At 42.2% G+C, this 18,123-nt stretch overlaps 1 protein-coding gene across 6 annotated transcripts in view; it reads left to right on the plus strand.

The window, feature by feature from the left end:
* Window positions 1-18,123, plus strand: part of LOC124038466 (brain-specific angiogenesis inhibitor 1-associated protein 2-like) — a 185,740-nt gene continuing 167,617 nt past the window's right edge. For 5 of the 6 annotated variants that reach the window (XM_046354383.1, XM_046354380.1, XM_046354384.1 and 2 more), the window contains exon 1: window positions 1-286. In XM_046354383.1, the coding sequence (XP_046210339.1) occupies window positions 212-286 (75 nt within the window). In that variant the 5' untranslated portion in view covers window positions 1-211. The remainder of the gene's footprint in view (window positions 287-18,123) is intronic. The other variant, XM_046354381.1, reaches the window with a different exon arrangement.

The following is an 18,123-nucleotide window of genomic DNA, read 5'->3' on the forward strand; positions in this document are numbered from 1 at the left end:
GTTTCCCTCTCCTGGTATAGCCTCCAGACTGCGTGGGCTAGTGTGGGCGCAGTAGACGAGTTTCGTATAAAACCCCTGATTCCGGAGTCTCATATTACGCGCGTTCGCCTCCCTCTGTAGTTGATTGTTACTACGGCTCCTTCCACCTACTCTGTGTTTTTCTTCAGCAGTATTTCTTAGGAAAGATACCGTCACTAAAGAAATCTGTTCTATGGTTTTGGCTGAACAAGATCCCACGATGTCACGGACTGACGAGGTGCACCGTATCACGGAGAATGTCTATAAGGTAAGAACACCCATGCACCTGTCCATTCATTCCCGCTTCAATAATTCCTCCCTCGATTATTGTTTTCCTAAAGTGGGTTGATGAGTAGAGTCTCGTCAGCTGATGAAACCTGATAAGATTGTGGTTGCTGTTGGATACGTTTTGAACTTTGTTTTAGGCACAGGTAAAGATAAGTATATGTTACTCTCTATATTCGAAAATAACAAATCAAACATCATATTTATGTTATATATATATATATATTACAATAGTCGAAACCATTAATAATTATAACGACTTTGGCTTCTATGGTGTACCGGGGAAATGTCCAATCTCACCCCATGCGTCCATAGAGGGTCTTATCACTGCTCCAAAATGATGCTCTTTTTCTCAGCAGTGAGTGACAGATTGCTCGCAGTGACGCCAACAGCCATAGGCTCACAGGGGACAAAAAAACAAGTTCCCCAGTCCAAGTTTAATTTGAATACATCATTTTACTTAAGGATGTGTAACAAAGTGACAGTTTGCCTCGAGGCAGACCAACCTGGTCTCAGAGCATTTCGTATTATTCTGTACATAAATCCCTCACACTCCATTTACTATAATGTGGTTCGTTTTGTATGGCATGTATTAATTTGTGCAGTAATTTCGTGTGATATGTTTTGAATTACAATTTATGTATGGTACAAATTTGCAATGAAAATATGTTATGAATTGGCAAAATGTACAATATGTTACAAATTGAGCAAAACTTATGAAATGTTACAAATACTAGCTAGTTGGCTAGGTGCCTAACATAAACTAGCTGGCTGGCTAAAGTTAGCTAGGCTATGGGGTTAGGGTTAAGGTTTGGGTTAGGTTTAGGAGTTAGGTTAAAGGTTAGGCCATTAGGGAAGGGTTTGCTAAAAGGGTTAAGGTTAGGGTTAGCGGAAGGGTTAGCTAACATACTAAGTAGTTGCAAAGCAGCTAAAAGTAGTAAGTAGTTGCTAATTAGCAAAAATGCAAAAGTTGTCTGTGATGAGTTTCAAACTCTCAACCTTTGGGTTAGTAGACAACCTTTGGGTTAGTTATACGCCCAACCAACCACCCTACTTTGTTTTGCCTTAACCTCTTGCTCCTACCTGGCACGCAGGCGTCCCATCTAGAGCTCTGGAAATGCAAATGCGCTACGCTAAATGCTAATAGTATTAGTTAAAACTCAAACGTTCATTAAAATACACGTGCAGGGTATTGAATTAAAGCTACACTCGTTGTGAATCCAGGCAACAAGTCAGATTTTTAAAATGCTTTTCGGCAATAGCATGAGAAGCTATTATCTGATAGCATGTAACACCACAAAAGACCCGCAGGGGACGTAAACAAAATAATTAGCATATTCGGCGCTACACAAACCGCACAATAAAATATAAAACATTCATTACCTTTGACCATCTTCTTTGTTGGCACTCCTAGATGTCCCAAAATCACTATTGGGTCTTTTTTTCCGATTAAATCGGTCCATATATAGCCTAGATATCGTTCTGTGTGATAAACGAAAAAAAATAGCGTTTCATAACGTAACGTCATTTTTTAAAATTCAAAAAGTCGACGATAAACTTTCACAAAACACTTCGAAATACTTTTGTAATGCAACTTTAGGTATTAGTACACGTTAATAAGCGATAAAATTCATCAGGAGGCGATGTAAATTCTATAGGTGTCGTCTGGAAAACCATGTCCGGAGAGAGCTCGACCAAAACATCCGGTCGGAGACCGGAAGGAAGGAGTTCCCTTGATTCGGTTCAACCAAGAATCAAAGCTGAATCAAATGACAAGACTCTAGACATCGTGTGGAAGCTGTAGGCACTGAAACCTCGGTCTCATGTAATTCGGTTCACTTTGAACAATTCCTGGAAGTAGCGCAAGGATATTTATTTCCATTTTCAGTGATCAGGTTTTCCTGCGCTTTTCGATGAAACTCACGTTCTGTTATAGTCACAGCCGTGATTTCACCAGTTTTATAAACGTCTGAGTGTTTTCTATCCACACATACTAATCATATGCATATACTATATTCCTGGCATGAGTAGCAGGGCACTGAAATGTTGCGCGATTTTTAACAGAATGTTCGAAAAATTAGGGGGTAGGAGGAAGAGGTTTTAAGTAACCATCTGTCTTATGTAACCATACAAAACTTATCATACTAATTTCAGTGTTCTAGATTTTTTATTTTTTTTATTTGACCTTTATTTAACCAGGCAAGTCAGTTAAGAACACATTCTTATCTTCAATGACGGCCTGGGAACAGTGGGTTAACTGCCTGTTCAGGGGCAGAACGACAGATTTGTACCTTGTCAGCTCAGGGGTTTGAACTCACAACCTTCTGGTTACTAGTCCAACGCTCTAACCACTCGGCTACGCTGCCGTACATTTACTATGTTAACCCTAATTGTTTCTGTATCAGAGCGTCTGCTAAATGACTAAAATGTTTCTAGGCTGGGTAGTATTTAAAAATCAGGTAAAGTTTATATTAAAATAAAAAACGAACAGCTCTCACAGTAGGTGGGGTTCACCCAATAAAGACTAGTTGTTGGGAGACATCTGTTAGGGGAGTTATAGGAGTCTCCTGTGTGAGGAGGGATGAGTGTGTGTTGCAGCGATCAGTGAGGAGGGATGGGTGGCACTCTTTCTGTAATTATCATGTGAGGGTGTTGTTCTTTGTCTCAGAGGAGAAGAACTTGGCTAAATAAACATGTGAGCAAATATAATACAATTCAGAATAGTAGTGTCATGTTACTCATGTTCTCTCCCTCTGTTATCTTAGCAAGGTGGCTTATTAGCAGTGCTTGACTTGGGCAGTAGCTCACCTGAACTGAGTACCGGCAACTCATATTTTCTACTGTTTGAGTTCCTGCACCTCTTCTAGAATAGTAGCTCAAAAGTATTGCAGAGTTACTGCACTATATACAAACAGTAGCGGCACTCCAAATTAGTATCGGCACCTATTTTAATTCAAGTCAAGCACTGCTTGTTAGAGATTCTGAACTATGGCAGTATGTGATATGTTTTTTTTTCTCTACATATTTTCATCACCCTTTTCACCAAGCTAGAGGAGTTGATAGAGGGAATCAAGGAATGTCCCATGCTTGTTGAAACTACCCTGTAGTCTAAAACTGCCCTCCTGCCATTTCCACAACAAAGCTCTCCTTTAGCAGAGCCAAGGGCGGAGGTGCTACTTTTGAGACTCACTACACTGTAAGATGTTCTTGCATTCCAAATGGCACCCTATTCCCTTTGGACCAGGACCCATAGGGAAAAAGATGCCATTTGTGAGTCACATGTTTTGTCCAAGCAGGCTAGATTTCAGGAAGTGAAGAGAGCGAGGGAGAAGGGCAAAGGGGCAAGAGGTTGCACAACCTGTGAAAACTGGTCACTGTTCTCAGTACTCCCTCTTATGACATAGTCAGATGGTAACTAGAGCCTAGTGGCTGCTAGGATGTAAGTACTCTCTAGTGGATCTGTCATGGCCATCCGCTACCATGCAACACAGATAGCACTGAGCTGTACACTCATATACGTACTCTCCTTTTGAGGTTAATTTCTAACACCTAGACCTGACCCTCCACCTACCCCTGTAGGTAGACTTTAATGATCAGTGGTGGTGGAGCAGCAGCCTGATGCTGAGACCAGTGGGAGATATGTTAGGGTTGTTAATGAATGGCCAGGGTGGGGCCATGGAGAGGAATACGAGGAGAGGTGGTAGTTTAATGTGAGAGAGAGCCTTGATGATGGAGTAGTCTAATGAGAGAGATAGCCTTGATGATGGAGAAGATGGCAAGGCCATGAGGCGATCCTGTATTTGTATTTGTTATGGATCCCCATTAGCTGCTGCCAAAGCAGCAGTTACTCTTCCCGGGGTCCAGCAAAATTGAGGCAGTTTATACCATTTTAAAACATTACAATACATTCACAGATTTCACAACACACTGTGTGCCCTCAGGCCCCTACTCCACCACATATGTACAGTACTAAATCCATGTGTATGTATAGTGCGTGTGTGTGTGTGTGTGTGTGTGTGTGTGTGTGTGTGTGTGTGTGTGTGTGTGTGTGTGTGTGTGTGTGTGTGTGTGTGTGTGTGTGTGTGTGTGTGTGTGTGTGTGTGTGTGTGTGTGTGTGTGTGTGCATGTGTCTGTGCCAATGTTTGTGTTGCTTCACAGTCTCCGCTGTTCCATAAGGTGTTTTGTTTTATGTTTTTATTTTTATTTTACTGCTTGCGTCAGTTACTTGATGTGGAATAGTTCCATGTATCATGGCTCTATGTAGTACTGTGTGCCTCCCATAGTCTGTTCTGGACTTGGGGACTGTGAAGAGACCTCTTGTGGCATGTCTTGTGGGGTATGCATGGGTGTCCAAGTTGTGTGCCAGTAGTTTAGACAGACGGCTAGGTGCATTCAACATGTCAATACCTCTCATGAATAAGCCGAGAGAGATTGACATGCATATTTTTAATATTAGCTCTCTGTGTACATCCAAGGGCCAGCCGTGCTGTCCTGTTCTGAGCCAATTACAACTTTCCTAAGTCATTTTTTTGTGGCACCTGACCACATGGCTGAACAGTAGTCAAGGTGCGATAAAACTAGTGCCTGTAAGACCTGCCTTGTGGATAGTGTTGTTAACAAGGCAGAGCATTGCTTTATTATAGACATACTTCTCCCCATTTTAGCTACTACTGCATCAATATGTTTTGACCATGACGGTTTGCAATCCAGTGTTACTCCAAGCAGTTTAGTCATCTCAACTTGCTCAATTTCCACATGATTTATTACAGGATTTAGTTGAGGTTTAAGTGAGTGTTTTGTTCCAAATACAATGCTTTTAGTTTTAGAAATATTTAGGGCTAACTTATTCCTTGCCACCCACTCTGAAACTAACTGCAGCTCTTTGTTGAGGGTTGCAGTCATTTCAGTCGCTGTACTAGCTGACGTGTATAGTGTTGAGTCATCCGCATATATAGCAACTCTGGCTTTACTCAGTCAGTGGCATGTCGTTAGTAAAAATGTTAAAAAGCAAGGGGCCTAAACAACTACCCTGGGGAATTCCTGATTTTAACTGGATTATATTTGATAGGCTTCCATTGAAGAACCCTTTGTCTTCTGTTAGACAAGTAACTCTTTATCTACATTATAGCAGGGGGTGTAAAGCCATAACACATACATTTTTTGAGCAGCAAACTATGATCAATAATGTCAAAAGCTGCACTGAAGTCTAACAACATCCTGTGTTTTGTAATGAGAGGAACAGTCAGTCAGTCAGTTAATCAGTCAGTGGTGGGATATTTTCCTGATCAGCAGGCTGCATCATTAAAGAGCCCAGCAGGAGAGGGAGAGATGGAGTGGTGGAGAAACGCAGAGGATAGGAGATTAGTAGCTGCCCTGGTAATTTGACACACGGCTGGGTGCCTATTTTTGGGAGACGGATGCTACCTGGCGGGGGCTGTAAGTGTGTGTGTGTGTGTGTGTGTGTGTGTGTGTGTGTGTGTGTGTGTGTGTGTGTGTGTGTGTGTGTGTGTGTGTGTGTGTGTGTGTGTGTGTGTGTGTGTGTGTGTGTGTGTGTGTGTGTGTGTGTGTGTGTGTGTGTGTGTGTGTGTGTGTGTGTGTGTGTGTGCGCGCATGCATACAGCTCTTTGGCTGGTAGAGTGGTGTGTGATTCAGCATGGGTTAATATCTCTAAGGGCCTCTCCAAAGAAACACTTAGAGGTCTTGATTTGTTCATTAAACACCTGACCAGATGAGTGACAGCTTCTATTACTTACCATACAACCAGGTCTGTTACAGAGGGTGAGTGTTATGCTAAAAGTTTAAGCATTTATTTATTTATTTATTTATTCAGTATTTATTCAAGAGCAAGCGCTTTCAATCAGTATCACCTCATGCAGTTAATTAATTGGTCAATTGCATTTCAATTGTATCAGTTTTGCATGGCAGATCACATTACAGGTGTATCTAATTAACTAATTGCTCAATCCACATCATAACAGGTATGCTGAGAATGTTCTAGATCTCTCAAACTCAACACTGGACCTCAAAGCTAGTTCCTCTGCTTATTTTCATTGTTCCCTTCTAATATGGGACTGATTTAGTCCTGGCACACCAGGTGTGTGCAATTCATTATCAGGTATGAAACCAGCAGGCACTGACCTTTATATGGTAAGCGTTGAATACCACTGTTCTAGAGAGTCCATGTCTGAAAGGTGAGCTGTTATTTTAGCACCTGATACTCCTAATTGTTTTATCTTGCTCAAGTTTTATCCTCAGTGTACACTTTTCAAGCCTGTAAGTGGATGTCATAAGGTGAATGCACCAATTTGTAAGTCACTCTGGATAAGAGCATCTGCTAAATGACTTAAATGTAAATGTAAGTGCACAAGGCGATGGCTGGTCTTGTCACAGGGAGGAGGAGGAGAAGAAGAAGAGCTGGATGCTTGCAGTGTAGGCTCCTCAGAGGAAGGGGGCGGGACCATCCTCAGTGAATTTCATAAAATTTGAGAAACATTAAAGTTATCCTATTTAGATAAAACTATACAAAATATATTCATGTCACCAAATAATGTATTAAAATACATCGTTTTGCAATGACGGTCTACAGCAGCCTCAACAGTACTCAGTAGCACCATGGTGTAACCGGAGGATATCTAGTTTCCACCATCCTCTGGGTACATTGACTTCAATTCAAAACCTAGGAGGTCCATAATTCTCACCCCTTTCCATAGACTACCACAGTAATTATGACAACTTCCGGAGGATGTCCTCCAACCTATCAGGGCTTTCTTGCAGCATGGACTGACATGTTGTCAAAGGATCAGAGAATGAATCTAGTACTGAAAACACATATTGTGTTACTTTTTATTATTACTTTTTATTTCAGCTTACTTGGTAAATAGGTTATTCTTCTTGAACTACACTGTTGTTTAAGGGCTTTTCATGGTTAAGTCTACACTTGTTGTATTCGGCGCATGTGGCAAATAAAGTTTGATTTGATAAGCTACAGGTAGCTAGCACTGCAGTGCATAAAATGTGGTGTGTTGTTGACTCAAGAGAAAGACAATAGTTGAACAGTTATGAGCATATTCATTTCTTCCAAAATGAAGGAGAAGCAAGAGAGAGCAAGAGCTAGCTAAGTGATCATGCTGTTTGTATGTGGCTGCTATGAAAATGAACTGTGTTTGCGCATGATCAGGGGTGTATTCATTCCGGTGATTCAGTTGAAAAACATTTCTCAAATGGAAGCAAACGGAACGAAACCGGAATAAAAATACCTGAATCTTTCCCATAGAAACAGTTGTTTGCAACTGCTGGACTAATGATTACACCCTAGATCAGCTAGATGCAGGCAAGAGTGTGCAAGGCAGTATGGAATGTGTCACTGTCTGTCAACTTGATTACTAAAAAATGTAATTCAGAGGCTAGGTTTTAGCAACCTCATGATGGGTATAGGGACCATTTGAGTACCATGTAATAGTCTAAACCAATCAATGTTACGTTGAACTGGGGGAATGATAAATGAATGACAGTCATCCAATATGCTGTAATATAAATAATAACATGCTCAGAAAGAAAATGATCATCCACCCTCATCTTAAATGGCACCGAACACCACTGATGCTAGCAGATGGTGTAGTATTAACAAAGGGATTTATTTCATCAAGACAAGGTGTGAACATCACTCTGTTTGGGAGTTGAGTAGGGGAAATGCTTAGCCATAGCAGTAAATTGTGTGTCATCCCCTGAGAAGAGGGTATATTGGCAGCCTGTCTGTGACGGGGTGCAGTGTGGCAGTGCAGTCTCTCTGAAGACCTTGCTATGCCCTGGCAGCTGCTTGCTGAGTAATCTACAAGCTCGCTCAGACTCCAAGAAGACAAGACACCGTCTGCAACATTTGGCTGTGTGACTCACACGCAGATGTGTGTGTGCATACGTGTGGGCAGTGTCTCACGACTATATGTGTGTGTGTATGCCTCTGCCTGCCTACACACTTGACTTGGCCCTGAAAGGAGGACACCCCCACCTCCAGACAATCTGCTGTTTACACCTATTACAACCTCTGCACACACACACACACACACACACACACACACACACACACACACACACACACACACACACACACACACACACACACACACACACACACACACACACACACACACACACACACACACACACACACACACACACACACACACACACACACACACACACACACACACACACACACACAGACACTTCAACATTGTGTGGGTGTGTCAGAGCTTAATCATCCTGGCTCGCTTGCTCAATTGAGAGTCCAAGTGAGTATTTCTCTATTAAATTACATTTTAGCATTTGCCGCAGATCGGTGAAACACTTTTTTGCCTCGCGTTGAGATAAATGACAGTTTCAATAGGGATTTTTGATATGTTTTATATTATCCATCTCAGTGAGTTATTATTGTGAAATACGTCACTGAATATAAGCAAAGCAAAGCTCATTATGTCTGAATATGGAAAATAATCATACGGCTACATATACTGTACATATACAGCTGAAGTCGGAAGTTTATATACACCTTACCTCAGTTTTTCACAATTCCTGACATTTAATCCGAGTAAAAATTCCCTGTCTTAGGTCAGTTAGGATCACCACTTTATTTTGAGAATGTGAAATGTCAGAATAATAGCAGAGAATGATTTATTTCAGCTTTCATTTCTTTCATCACATTCCCAGTGGGTCAGAAGTTTACATACACTGAATTAGAATTTGGTAGCATTGCCTTGGGTCAAACATTTCAGGTAGCCATCCACAAGCTTCCCACAATAAGTTGGGTGAATTTTGGCCCATTCCTCCTGACATGGTCAGGATCCTGACGGAGGCCTCCTTGCTCGCACACGCTTTTTCAGTTCTGCCCACAAACTTTCTATAGAATTGAGATCAGGGCTTTGTGATGGCCACTCCATTACCTTGACTTTGTTGTCCTTAAGCCATTTTGCCACATGTTTTGAAGTATGCTTGGGGTCATTGTCCATTTGGAAGACCCATTTCCGACCAAGCTTTAACTTCCTGACTGATGTCTTGAGATGTTGCTTCAATATATCCACATAATTTCCCACTCTCATGATGCTATCTATTTTGTGAAGTCCACCAGTCCCTCCTGCAGCAAAGCAACCCCACAACATGATGCTGCCACCCACGTGCTTCACTGTCAGGATAGTGTTCTTCGGCTTGCAAGCCTCCCCCTTTTTCATCCAAACATAATAATGGCCATTATGGCCAAACAGTTAATGGTCATTATGGCCAAACAGTTCTATTTTTGTTTCATCAGACCTGAGGACATTTCTCCAGAAAGGATGATCTTTGTCCCCATGTGCAGTTGCAAACCGTAGTCTGGCTTTTTTATTGTGGTTTTGGAGCAGTGGCTACTTCCTTGCTGAGTGGCCTTTCAGGTTACGTCGATATAGGACTCGTTTTACTGTGGCTATAGATACTTTTGTACCTGTTTCCTCCAGCATCTTCACAAGGCCCTTTGCTGTTCTGGGATTGATTTGCACTTTTTGCACCAAAGTACATTAATCTCTAGGAGATAGAGCGCGTCTCCTTCCTGAGCGGTATGACGGCTACGTGGTCCCATTGTGTGTATACTTGCGTACTATGGTTTGTACAGATGAATGTGGTACCTTAATTTGGACCTCCAATTGACTCAAATGATGATCAGAAGCTTCTAAAGCCAAGACATCATCATAGTGTATGTTAACTTCTGACCAACTGGAATTATGAAACAGTGATTTATAAGTGAAATGTCTGTAAACAATTGTTTGAAAAAATACTTGTGTCATGCACACAGATGTCCTAACCAACTTGCCAAAACTATAGTTTGTTAACACAATAATAAATAATAGAGTAATCACTACCCAGTTGAATAGATTATTTAGCATTTTTGTCATTATTTCATGCTGTTCACACAGCTTTACCTTAACTGATATTCACTAATTGGGTGGGTTATGTTTAAGAATGTTTGTTTCATCTTTATGGTTGTATGTTTTAATTTGAAAAGGATCCTATTGCATTATTTTATATATTTTACAATTGTTAAGCTCATTTTCTAATTCCTGAAAATTCAGTGCAGGGGACATTTCGAGATTTACCAGGAAGATTCCCTTTTAGTTATTTGAGAGGTTAAATTGGTCATTTGAACATGCCATGATTTAAGGTAGTTGGGTTGAGTTTTGCTTGAGTTGAAATAATTGAATTATGTGAATGGTTGTGGCAGAATATTGAATTAGAAATTGTAGTTTTGAATTGACTTAAAATTGGATTTTGAATTGAAGAGTTGCTATGACATTTTTAAATGAATTGATGGAATTTATAGGGAGAGGGAATTGAATTGTAATTGACCACAACCCTGACTAAAATGTTTGGTGCAGTATTTCTCAAATGAAAAATGTACATGAAAACTAGTCATCTCTTGTTGAATGATAACAAACACTTAATTGAAGAATCCTGTCCATAGTTTCCACTCCTACTAGGAGCAGCACTGTTGACCAGTCTTTGGCTACTGTACTTCGTCTTGCCTAAAGATTTTTTGTGTGTGCGCGCACAAAGAAAACAACAACTGGCAAACACCAAAATGAACAAAAACACAAAATGTTGTCATAACATATGTGCAAGCTTCGACTGGGAAGCATGCTACAGGCTTTAGTCTCAGTGACATCCCAGGTTGTTTTACACCTGCTACACCTGTCAGAACAAACTCTCTCTCTCTGTGTGTGTGTGTGTGTGTGTGTGTGTGTGTGTGTGTGTGTGTGTGTGTGTGTGTGTGTGTGTGTGTGTGTGTGTGTGTGTGTGTGTGTGTGTGTGTGTGTGTGTGTGTGTGTGTGTGTGTGTGTGTGTGTGTGTGTGTGTGTGGTTCAGGCCTGTATGTATTTTTTGCACAGCCCACCATGTGAGTACTGTTAAGGGAGGAATGTTGGGTATCAAGGTGGGGCTGGTTTTCGGTGGGCAGTGAAAGACAGTGATAGCATTACATGGACTGTTGCATGAATGGTCGAGCCTGCATGTTCTCCCTTCCATCTCATCTCTACTGAGCTGTCAGTAAAGGTTTGATATACTAATTAATCAAAGGCATTGACAATGATAAAAGTTTGCTAATCTATAGTGTTATAATCAGAGGCATTATCAATGTTGCAAAGTATGCTAATCAATAGTGTTATGATGATCAAAGCAATAAATCAAGCAAGATCTGTTGATCGTAGAGACTGAGAGATAGATTTCAATATTACATTATCTGACTTGACTATCTTCATTTATTGAAGGGCTTTTTATCTTAAGTTTAAGAACCAAACAGGTGGTATCTTAGTATCATGCATTAGTTTCCTGTGTGTGTGTGTGTGTGTGTGTGTGTGTGTGTGTGTGTGTGTGTGTGTGTGTGTGTGTGTGTGTGTGTGTGTGTGTGTGTGTGTGTGTGTGTGTGTGTGTGTGTGTGTGTGTGTGTGTGTGTAGCCTATGTAACTGAAGGGCACTCAGTTGATGAAAGCGCTTGTCTAAATCAAATGCGGCATTGTTCTCAAACCTCTTAGTGACAGATGTGTTCCATTAAAGAGCCACACCACTGTTATAAAGTGTCTCTCTTATAAATCTTCTCCTAAGCTCACGGCTCATGGCTGTGTGTGTGTGGCTGAGATGTAACACTCAACCCTCTTCATCACCCTCACCCTCATTACCACCCTCACCCTCTCCTTTATCACCCTCACCCCTCTTTATCTTCGGAGAGCTCTTCTCACTCTTTGTCGAACATACCACTGTAAATATTGCTCATGGTTAGCAGGGACAGACATTACACAGGCTTCACTGGACACTACAACTACGCCTTTAAAATAGTTGTTGATAACAATAACACTGGTCCATTGGCAGAGGGATTTGTTTTCTGAGAAAGCTCCTGTCAGAAATCAGTTGGGGGTAGGGACTAATGTAGTGCTTACTGAGATGTTCACACTTCAAAAGTACAGAGTGGTTTAAATACCTATTTCCTGTTGACATTACTCACGACCCCTCACTGATGTCTGAAAGTATCTTTCTCAAAAAACGATCATTTTGGTGGTGGACATGTGTTTTCAATAAGGTGGTAGCTTCCATATCCTTTGGAGTGTTCACTGTAAAACCTTTGTTGTTGTTCCAGGGTGTTCAAAGGTGTGGAGATCTATTGTGGTGTCTAGACATTTTAGGCAGGTGTGAGTTATCACTTATATGGTACACTGCAGAGACAATGTCAGGAAAAACCTGTCCTCTAAATGATGGATGGTGTGTGGGTGTGCGCGTGTGTGTATCTCAGCCTAGACATAGACTGCAACAGCTGTTGACCGAGTATCAGTCCTCTGCAGGTGAGATACAGTACAGCTGTTAGGGAGGGGATAGAGGGATGCAGCAGATAGAGGGATGAAAGGAGGAGAGAACGCCTGCTGTCTCTCTCTCTTGGCATCCTCCTCATAGCCAAATTAATGTTCTGCCCGCTCAAAGTAACACAAAGTTCTATCAGTGTCTGCTCGCTAGGATGACATCATATTTCCTACCACAGCAGTAGCCATTACATTAGCCTGTGTCTCTGTCCCAAATGGCACCCTATTCTCTACATAGTGCCCTTTTGACCAGGGCCAATACCGCTCTGTTCAAAGGTAGTGTACTATATAGGGAATAGGCTGCCATTTGGGATGGAGACAGTGACTCAGCAGCAGAGGCGGCACGGCGGCCATATTAATTAATCCAAGGTCATTCTGGGTGAATTCTCTGCTCTCTGATCCCATGTTAATGCTACAGTACTTAACAGAGTGTTCCAGTTCTATTAAGACTAGAGGATTATCTCCATGCAGTGTTATTGTTACAAACCAGTGATTTCTCTTAGATTTGTCACAGCGCTTCACTTCTTTTTTCTTTGTCTCAACTACGGTAGGAGCTAGCTACAGACATTCTATGGCAGCCGTGTTTGGTGATACTCGTCGTCATCATCATCAAACTGACTCCGTGTGTGCTTGCATGTTCACACATGTACTGTTGTATATCTGTCAGAAGATTGAAAGATCAGGGAAAGAGGTGATTGGTAGTGAAAGAGGGGAGAGGTAGTGAAAGAGGGGAGAGGTAGTGAAAGAGGGGAGAGATAGTGAAAGAGGGGAGAGGTAGTGAAAGAGGGGAGAGGTAGTGAAAGTGGGGAGAGGTAGTGAAAGTGGGGAGAGGTAGTGAAAGAGGGGAGAGGTAGTGAAAGAGGGGAGAGGTAGTGAAAGTGGGGAGAGGTAGTGAAAGTGGGGAGAGGTAGTGAAAGTGGGGAGAGGTAGTGAAAGTGGGGAGAGGTAGTGAAAGAGGGGAGAGGTAGTGAAAGAGGGGAGAGGTAGTGAAAGAGGGGAGAGGTAGTGAAAGAGGGGAGAGGTAGTGAAAGTGGGGAGAGGTAGTGAAAGTGGGGAGAGGTAGTGAAAGTGGGGAGAGGTAGTGAAAGAGGGGAGAGGTAGTGAAAGAGGGGAGAGGTAGTGAAAGAGGGGGAGAGGTAGTGAAAGTGGGGAGAGGTAGTGAAAGTGGGGAGAGGTAGTGAAAGTGGGGAGAGGTAGTGAAAGAGGGGAGAGGGGAAAGAGGGAGAGGTAGTGAAAGTGGGGAGAGGTAGTGAAAGTGGGGAGAGGTAGTGAAAGAGGGGAGAGGTAGTGAAAGAGGGGAGAGGTAGTGAAAGAGGGGAGAGGTAGTGAAAGAGGGGAGAGGTAGTGAAAGTGGGGAGAGGTAGTGAAAGTGGGGAGAGGTAGTGAAAGTGGGGAGAGGTAGTGAAAGTGGGGAGAGGTAGTGAAAGTGGGGAGAGGTAGTGAAAGTGGGGAGAGGTAGTGAAAGAGGGGAGAGGTAGTAAAAGTGGGGAGAGGTAGCAACTCGAGGCAGCATTCTATGCATCTGCTGTGAATATGGTTCTGCAGTACTGTTAGCTGTTGTTTTGTCAGTTATTTATCTTATAAGTTATCCTTGTGGTAAAAATTATGTGGGTAAAACAGAGCGCAAATTAAAAGTACGTATCTCAGAGCATCGTAGCACCATTTAGGTGTAAAAACTTTTACTTACCCAGTTGCGGCCCACTTCTTGGAGGCAGGCCACTCGATTTCGTCTCTGCATTATATTGGCATTGAACATGTCATCCTCCCTAGGAGAGGGGGTGACCTTGATAATGTATTGTTAAAATGAGAGGCTGCCTGGATCTTTAACTTAAAGACCCTTCCTCCCTTCGGTCTCAACGTAGACTTTGATCTGAAGCCATTCTTGTGATTATTGTGACTTTGCCATTGTAATTGTTTTTAAGCTTGTGTAGTTAAATGATTTTATGATCGTATGCTATCCATTTTTTGTTTGTATGCTGTTCTTTGTATGCCATTTTAATATTTGATAATTAACCAATGATATTAGGCCACTCTTGGCCATGATTACAGACACCTGTGTCTTCTGACACTATATAAATGAGTCATCCCGCAGTGTTTGTGATTATACCCTGATGAAGACAGCCATGGTGTCGAAACGTTGGTAATTCCATTTTTGCATCTGAGCTCCTAGTGTGTGCGGCTCTCTTTTATTTTCAAGTTTTGTAAGTTATTATCTAACCAGAGTTGTGGGACTGGAGAGGTGGGTGTTTTCTGGGGAAGGGGGGTTGGCAGGGGATGAGAGGAAAGTTACTGGGACAGCTCTCAGAAGAGGGGGAGGGGGATAGAGGAGCGAGGCAGAGAACACTGGGGGGGGGGGGATTACCGTGTGGGTTCTGGTTCTAATTAGAGGGAGAGAGAAACATGACTGGGGAAGAAAGAACATTGTGTGTGTGTGTATATTATTGCCTGGAGAAATGCCTCCCTCTTGCAGGTAGCTTTTAGGGTGACATTTAATCTCAGATCTGAGAGGGAAGGGGAGAGGGGGAGATTGAGAGAGGAGGGGTTGTTTCTACGTGATGGAACAGTTATCTGATCCTTGTAATGTAACCTCTTCTCGCACTCTGTTAGGGTACCTCCACTCTCTCTCTCTCCCCATCTATCTCACTCTCTCTCCCCATCTATCTCTCTCTTTTGCTTTCGTTATCTCTATCTCTCTCTTTCTGGGGTGGCAGGTAGGTAGCCTAGTGGTTAAAGTGTTGGACTACTAACTGAAAGGTTGCAAGATCGAATCCCAGAGCTGACAAGGTAAAAATCTGTTGTTCTGCCCCTGAAAAAGGCAGTTAACCCACTGTTCCTAGGCCGTCATTGAAAATAAGAATTTGTTCTTAACTGACTTGCCTAGTTAAATAAAGGTTAAAATAAATAAAATAATCTCTCTCTCCCTGACTATGTTAAATGCACATGATGCCTTAACCTCTTGCTCCTACCTGACACGCAGGCGTCCCATCTAGACATCTGGAAATGCAAATGCGCTACGCTAAATGCTAATAGTATTAGTTAAAACTCAAACGTTCATTAAAATACACATGCAGGGTATTGAATTAAAGCTACACTCGTTGTGAATCCAGGCAACAAGTCAAATTTTTTAAATGCTTTTCGGCGAAAGCATGAGAAGCTATTATCTGATAGCATGTAACACCCCAAAAGACCCGCAGGGGACGTAAACAAAATAATTAGCATAGTTGTCGCTACACAAACCGCACAAATAAAATATAAAACATTCATTACCTTTGACCATCTTCTTTGTTGGCACTCCTAGATGTCCCATAATCACTATTGGGTCTTTTTTTCCGATTAAATCGGTCCATATATAGCCTAGATATCGATCTATGAAGACTGTGTGATAAACGGAAAAAAATAGCGTCTTATAACGTAACGTCATTTTTTTAATTAAAAAAGTTGACGATAAACTTTCACAAAACACTTCGAAATACTTTTGTAATGCAACTTTAGGTATTAGTACACGTTAATAAGCGATCAAATTGATCACGAGGCGATGTATTTTCTGTCGTCTGGAAATAATGTCTGGGTAAATCTCAACCAAAATATCCGGTCGGAGACCTGAACAAATGGCTTGTCTCTTCTTCGTTTGACCAAGAAACAAAGCCTAGGCAAATGACAAGACTGTTGACATTGTGTGGAAGCTGTAGGTATTGCAACCTCAGCCCCATTTATTGTGGTTCGCCTATATCAATGGGTTGAAGTGGCGGATGGATATATATTTCCATTTTCAGTGATCAGATTTTACATTTACATTCATTTACATTAGATTTTCCTGCGCTTTGCGATGAAACGCACGTTCTGTTATAGTCACAGCCGTGATTTAACCAGTTTTATAAACGTCTGAGTATTTTCTGTCCACACATACTAATCATATGCATATTCTATATTCCTGGCATGAGCAGCAGGGCGCTGAAATGTTGCGCGATTTTTAACAGAATGTTCGAAAAAGTAGGGGGTAGGAGTAGCAGGTTAATCAGCTTCCTAATGAAACATTGACATTAGGCTGATTTTCATCCAGCAATCCATCACTCAACATAAACCTGTGTGTGTGAATTAATAGATAGATAGATGTGAGGAGGGGTGGGTACCACCTTCAAGTGTGTGTGTGTGTGAGAGTGAGTAGATGGAAGGAGGTGATGGATGTGATGAGGAGTGGTGGATACCACCTCCAATTGTGCGTGTGCGTAGCAATCGGAAGTGATGATTATCACCACACACGGCAGAGGAGACTCCCTCTTCTCCCCCTCCCATTGCTTCAGGTTTCCAGTGGTACGAGCCAAACGTGTGGCATCAAAACGACGTGCAGGGGAATTCCGACATTTCGAAATATGGCTGCATAAGTGCCTCTTCCCCTCCCGTCCCCTCCCTTCTCCGTTTCGACCCTCTCCCTGACTGGAGTGGGTTTCACAGTGTGTGTTAGAGGGGGTGATGCCTCTCCTTCTCTCTCTCTCTGCTGGCTTGCCTGAGCACAGATAACAGCTCATCTGAAAGGGAAATGGGCTACACACACACACACACACACACACACACACACACACACACACACACACACACACACACACACACACACACACACACACACACACACACACACACACACACACACACACACACACACACACACACACACACACACACACACACACACATTGGCAGTGCTGAAATCATTGGCAGTGCTGAAATGCCCTCCCTTGAGGACACTCGGACATGACAGTTTTAGCCCAATCATTGACACACAGAGGCGGGGCAGAGGCATGTAATGGCCATCTTTTAGAGGAGCTGGATGGAGGGGGATAACACCATGGGATCGTAGTAATAGGTAGTGACTAGGAATGGAAGAATAGCTGTGCTGCATGAGTGGATTTCTAATGCGGTTTCTATTTTACTTTTGGCAATGACGTTCAACATCAGTGCTCATTCAAATTCTTCAGAGCTGTCATTGTGTCAAGGTCATGTGTGTGTGTGTGTGTGTGTGTGTGTGTGTGTGTGTGTGTGTGTGTGTGTGTGTGTGTGTGTGTGTGTGTGTGTGTGTGTGTGTGTGTGTGTGTGTGTGTGTGTGTGTGTGTGTGTGTGTGTGTGTGTGTGTGTGTGTGCTTATCCATGCGGTACATGTAATGTGTTTGTGGTCTCGCTGACATATTTCTCTAATGTATTGTATACTGTATGTAAGGAAAGCGTTGGCGGAGACAAATAGTACGTAGTAATGATATTATGTATGAGACAAAAAGAGGATGATGAGAAAAGGGGATTTACATTGTCTTTTCAAACAGCTCTTACAGTAAAAGTGCATTATCATAATTTTCTCCATTTCATAGTATTGAGCCAACCTCATAGTGTGGAAATATATATTAAACACAGGCAAATCATGTTTTTGACTGCAATAGTCCTTTAAATGTTGACTTTTGTACAGTTA

Source organism: Oncorhynchus gorbuscha, linkage group LG06 (assembly GCF_021184085.1).
Source record: "Oncorhynchus gorbuscha isolate QuinsamMale2020 ecotype Even-year linkage group LG06, OgorEven_v1.0, whole genome shotgun sequence".
Lineage (NCBI taxonomy): Eukaryota > Metazoa > Chordata > Actinopteri > Salmoniformes > Salmonidae > Oncorhynchus > Oncorhynchus gorbuscha.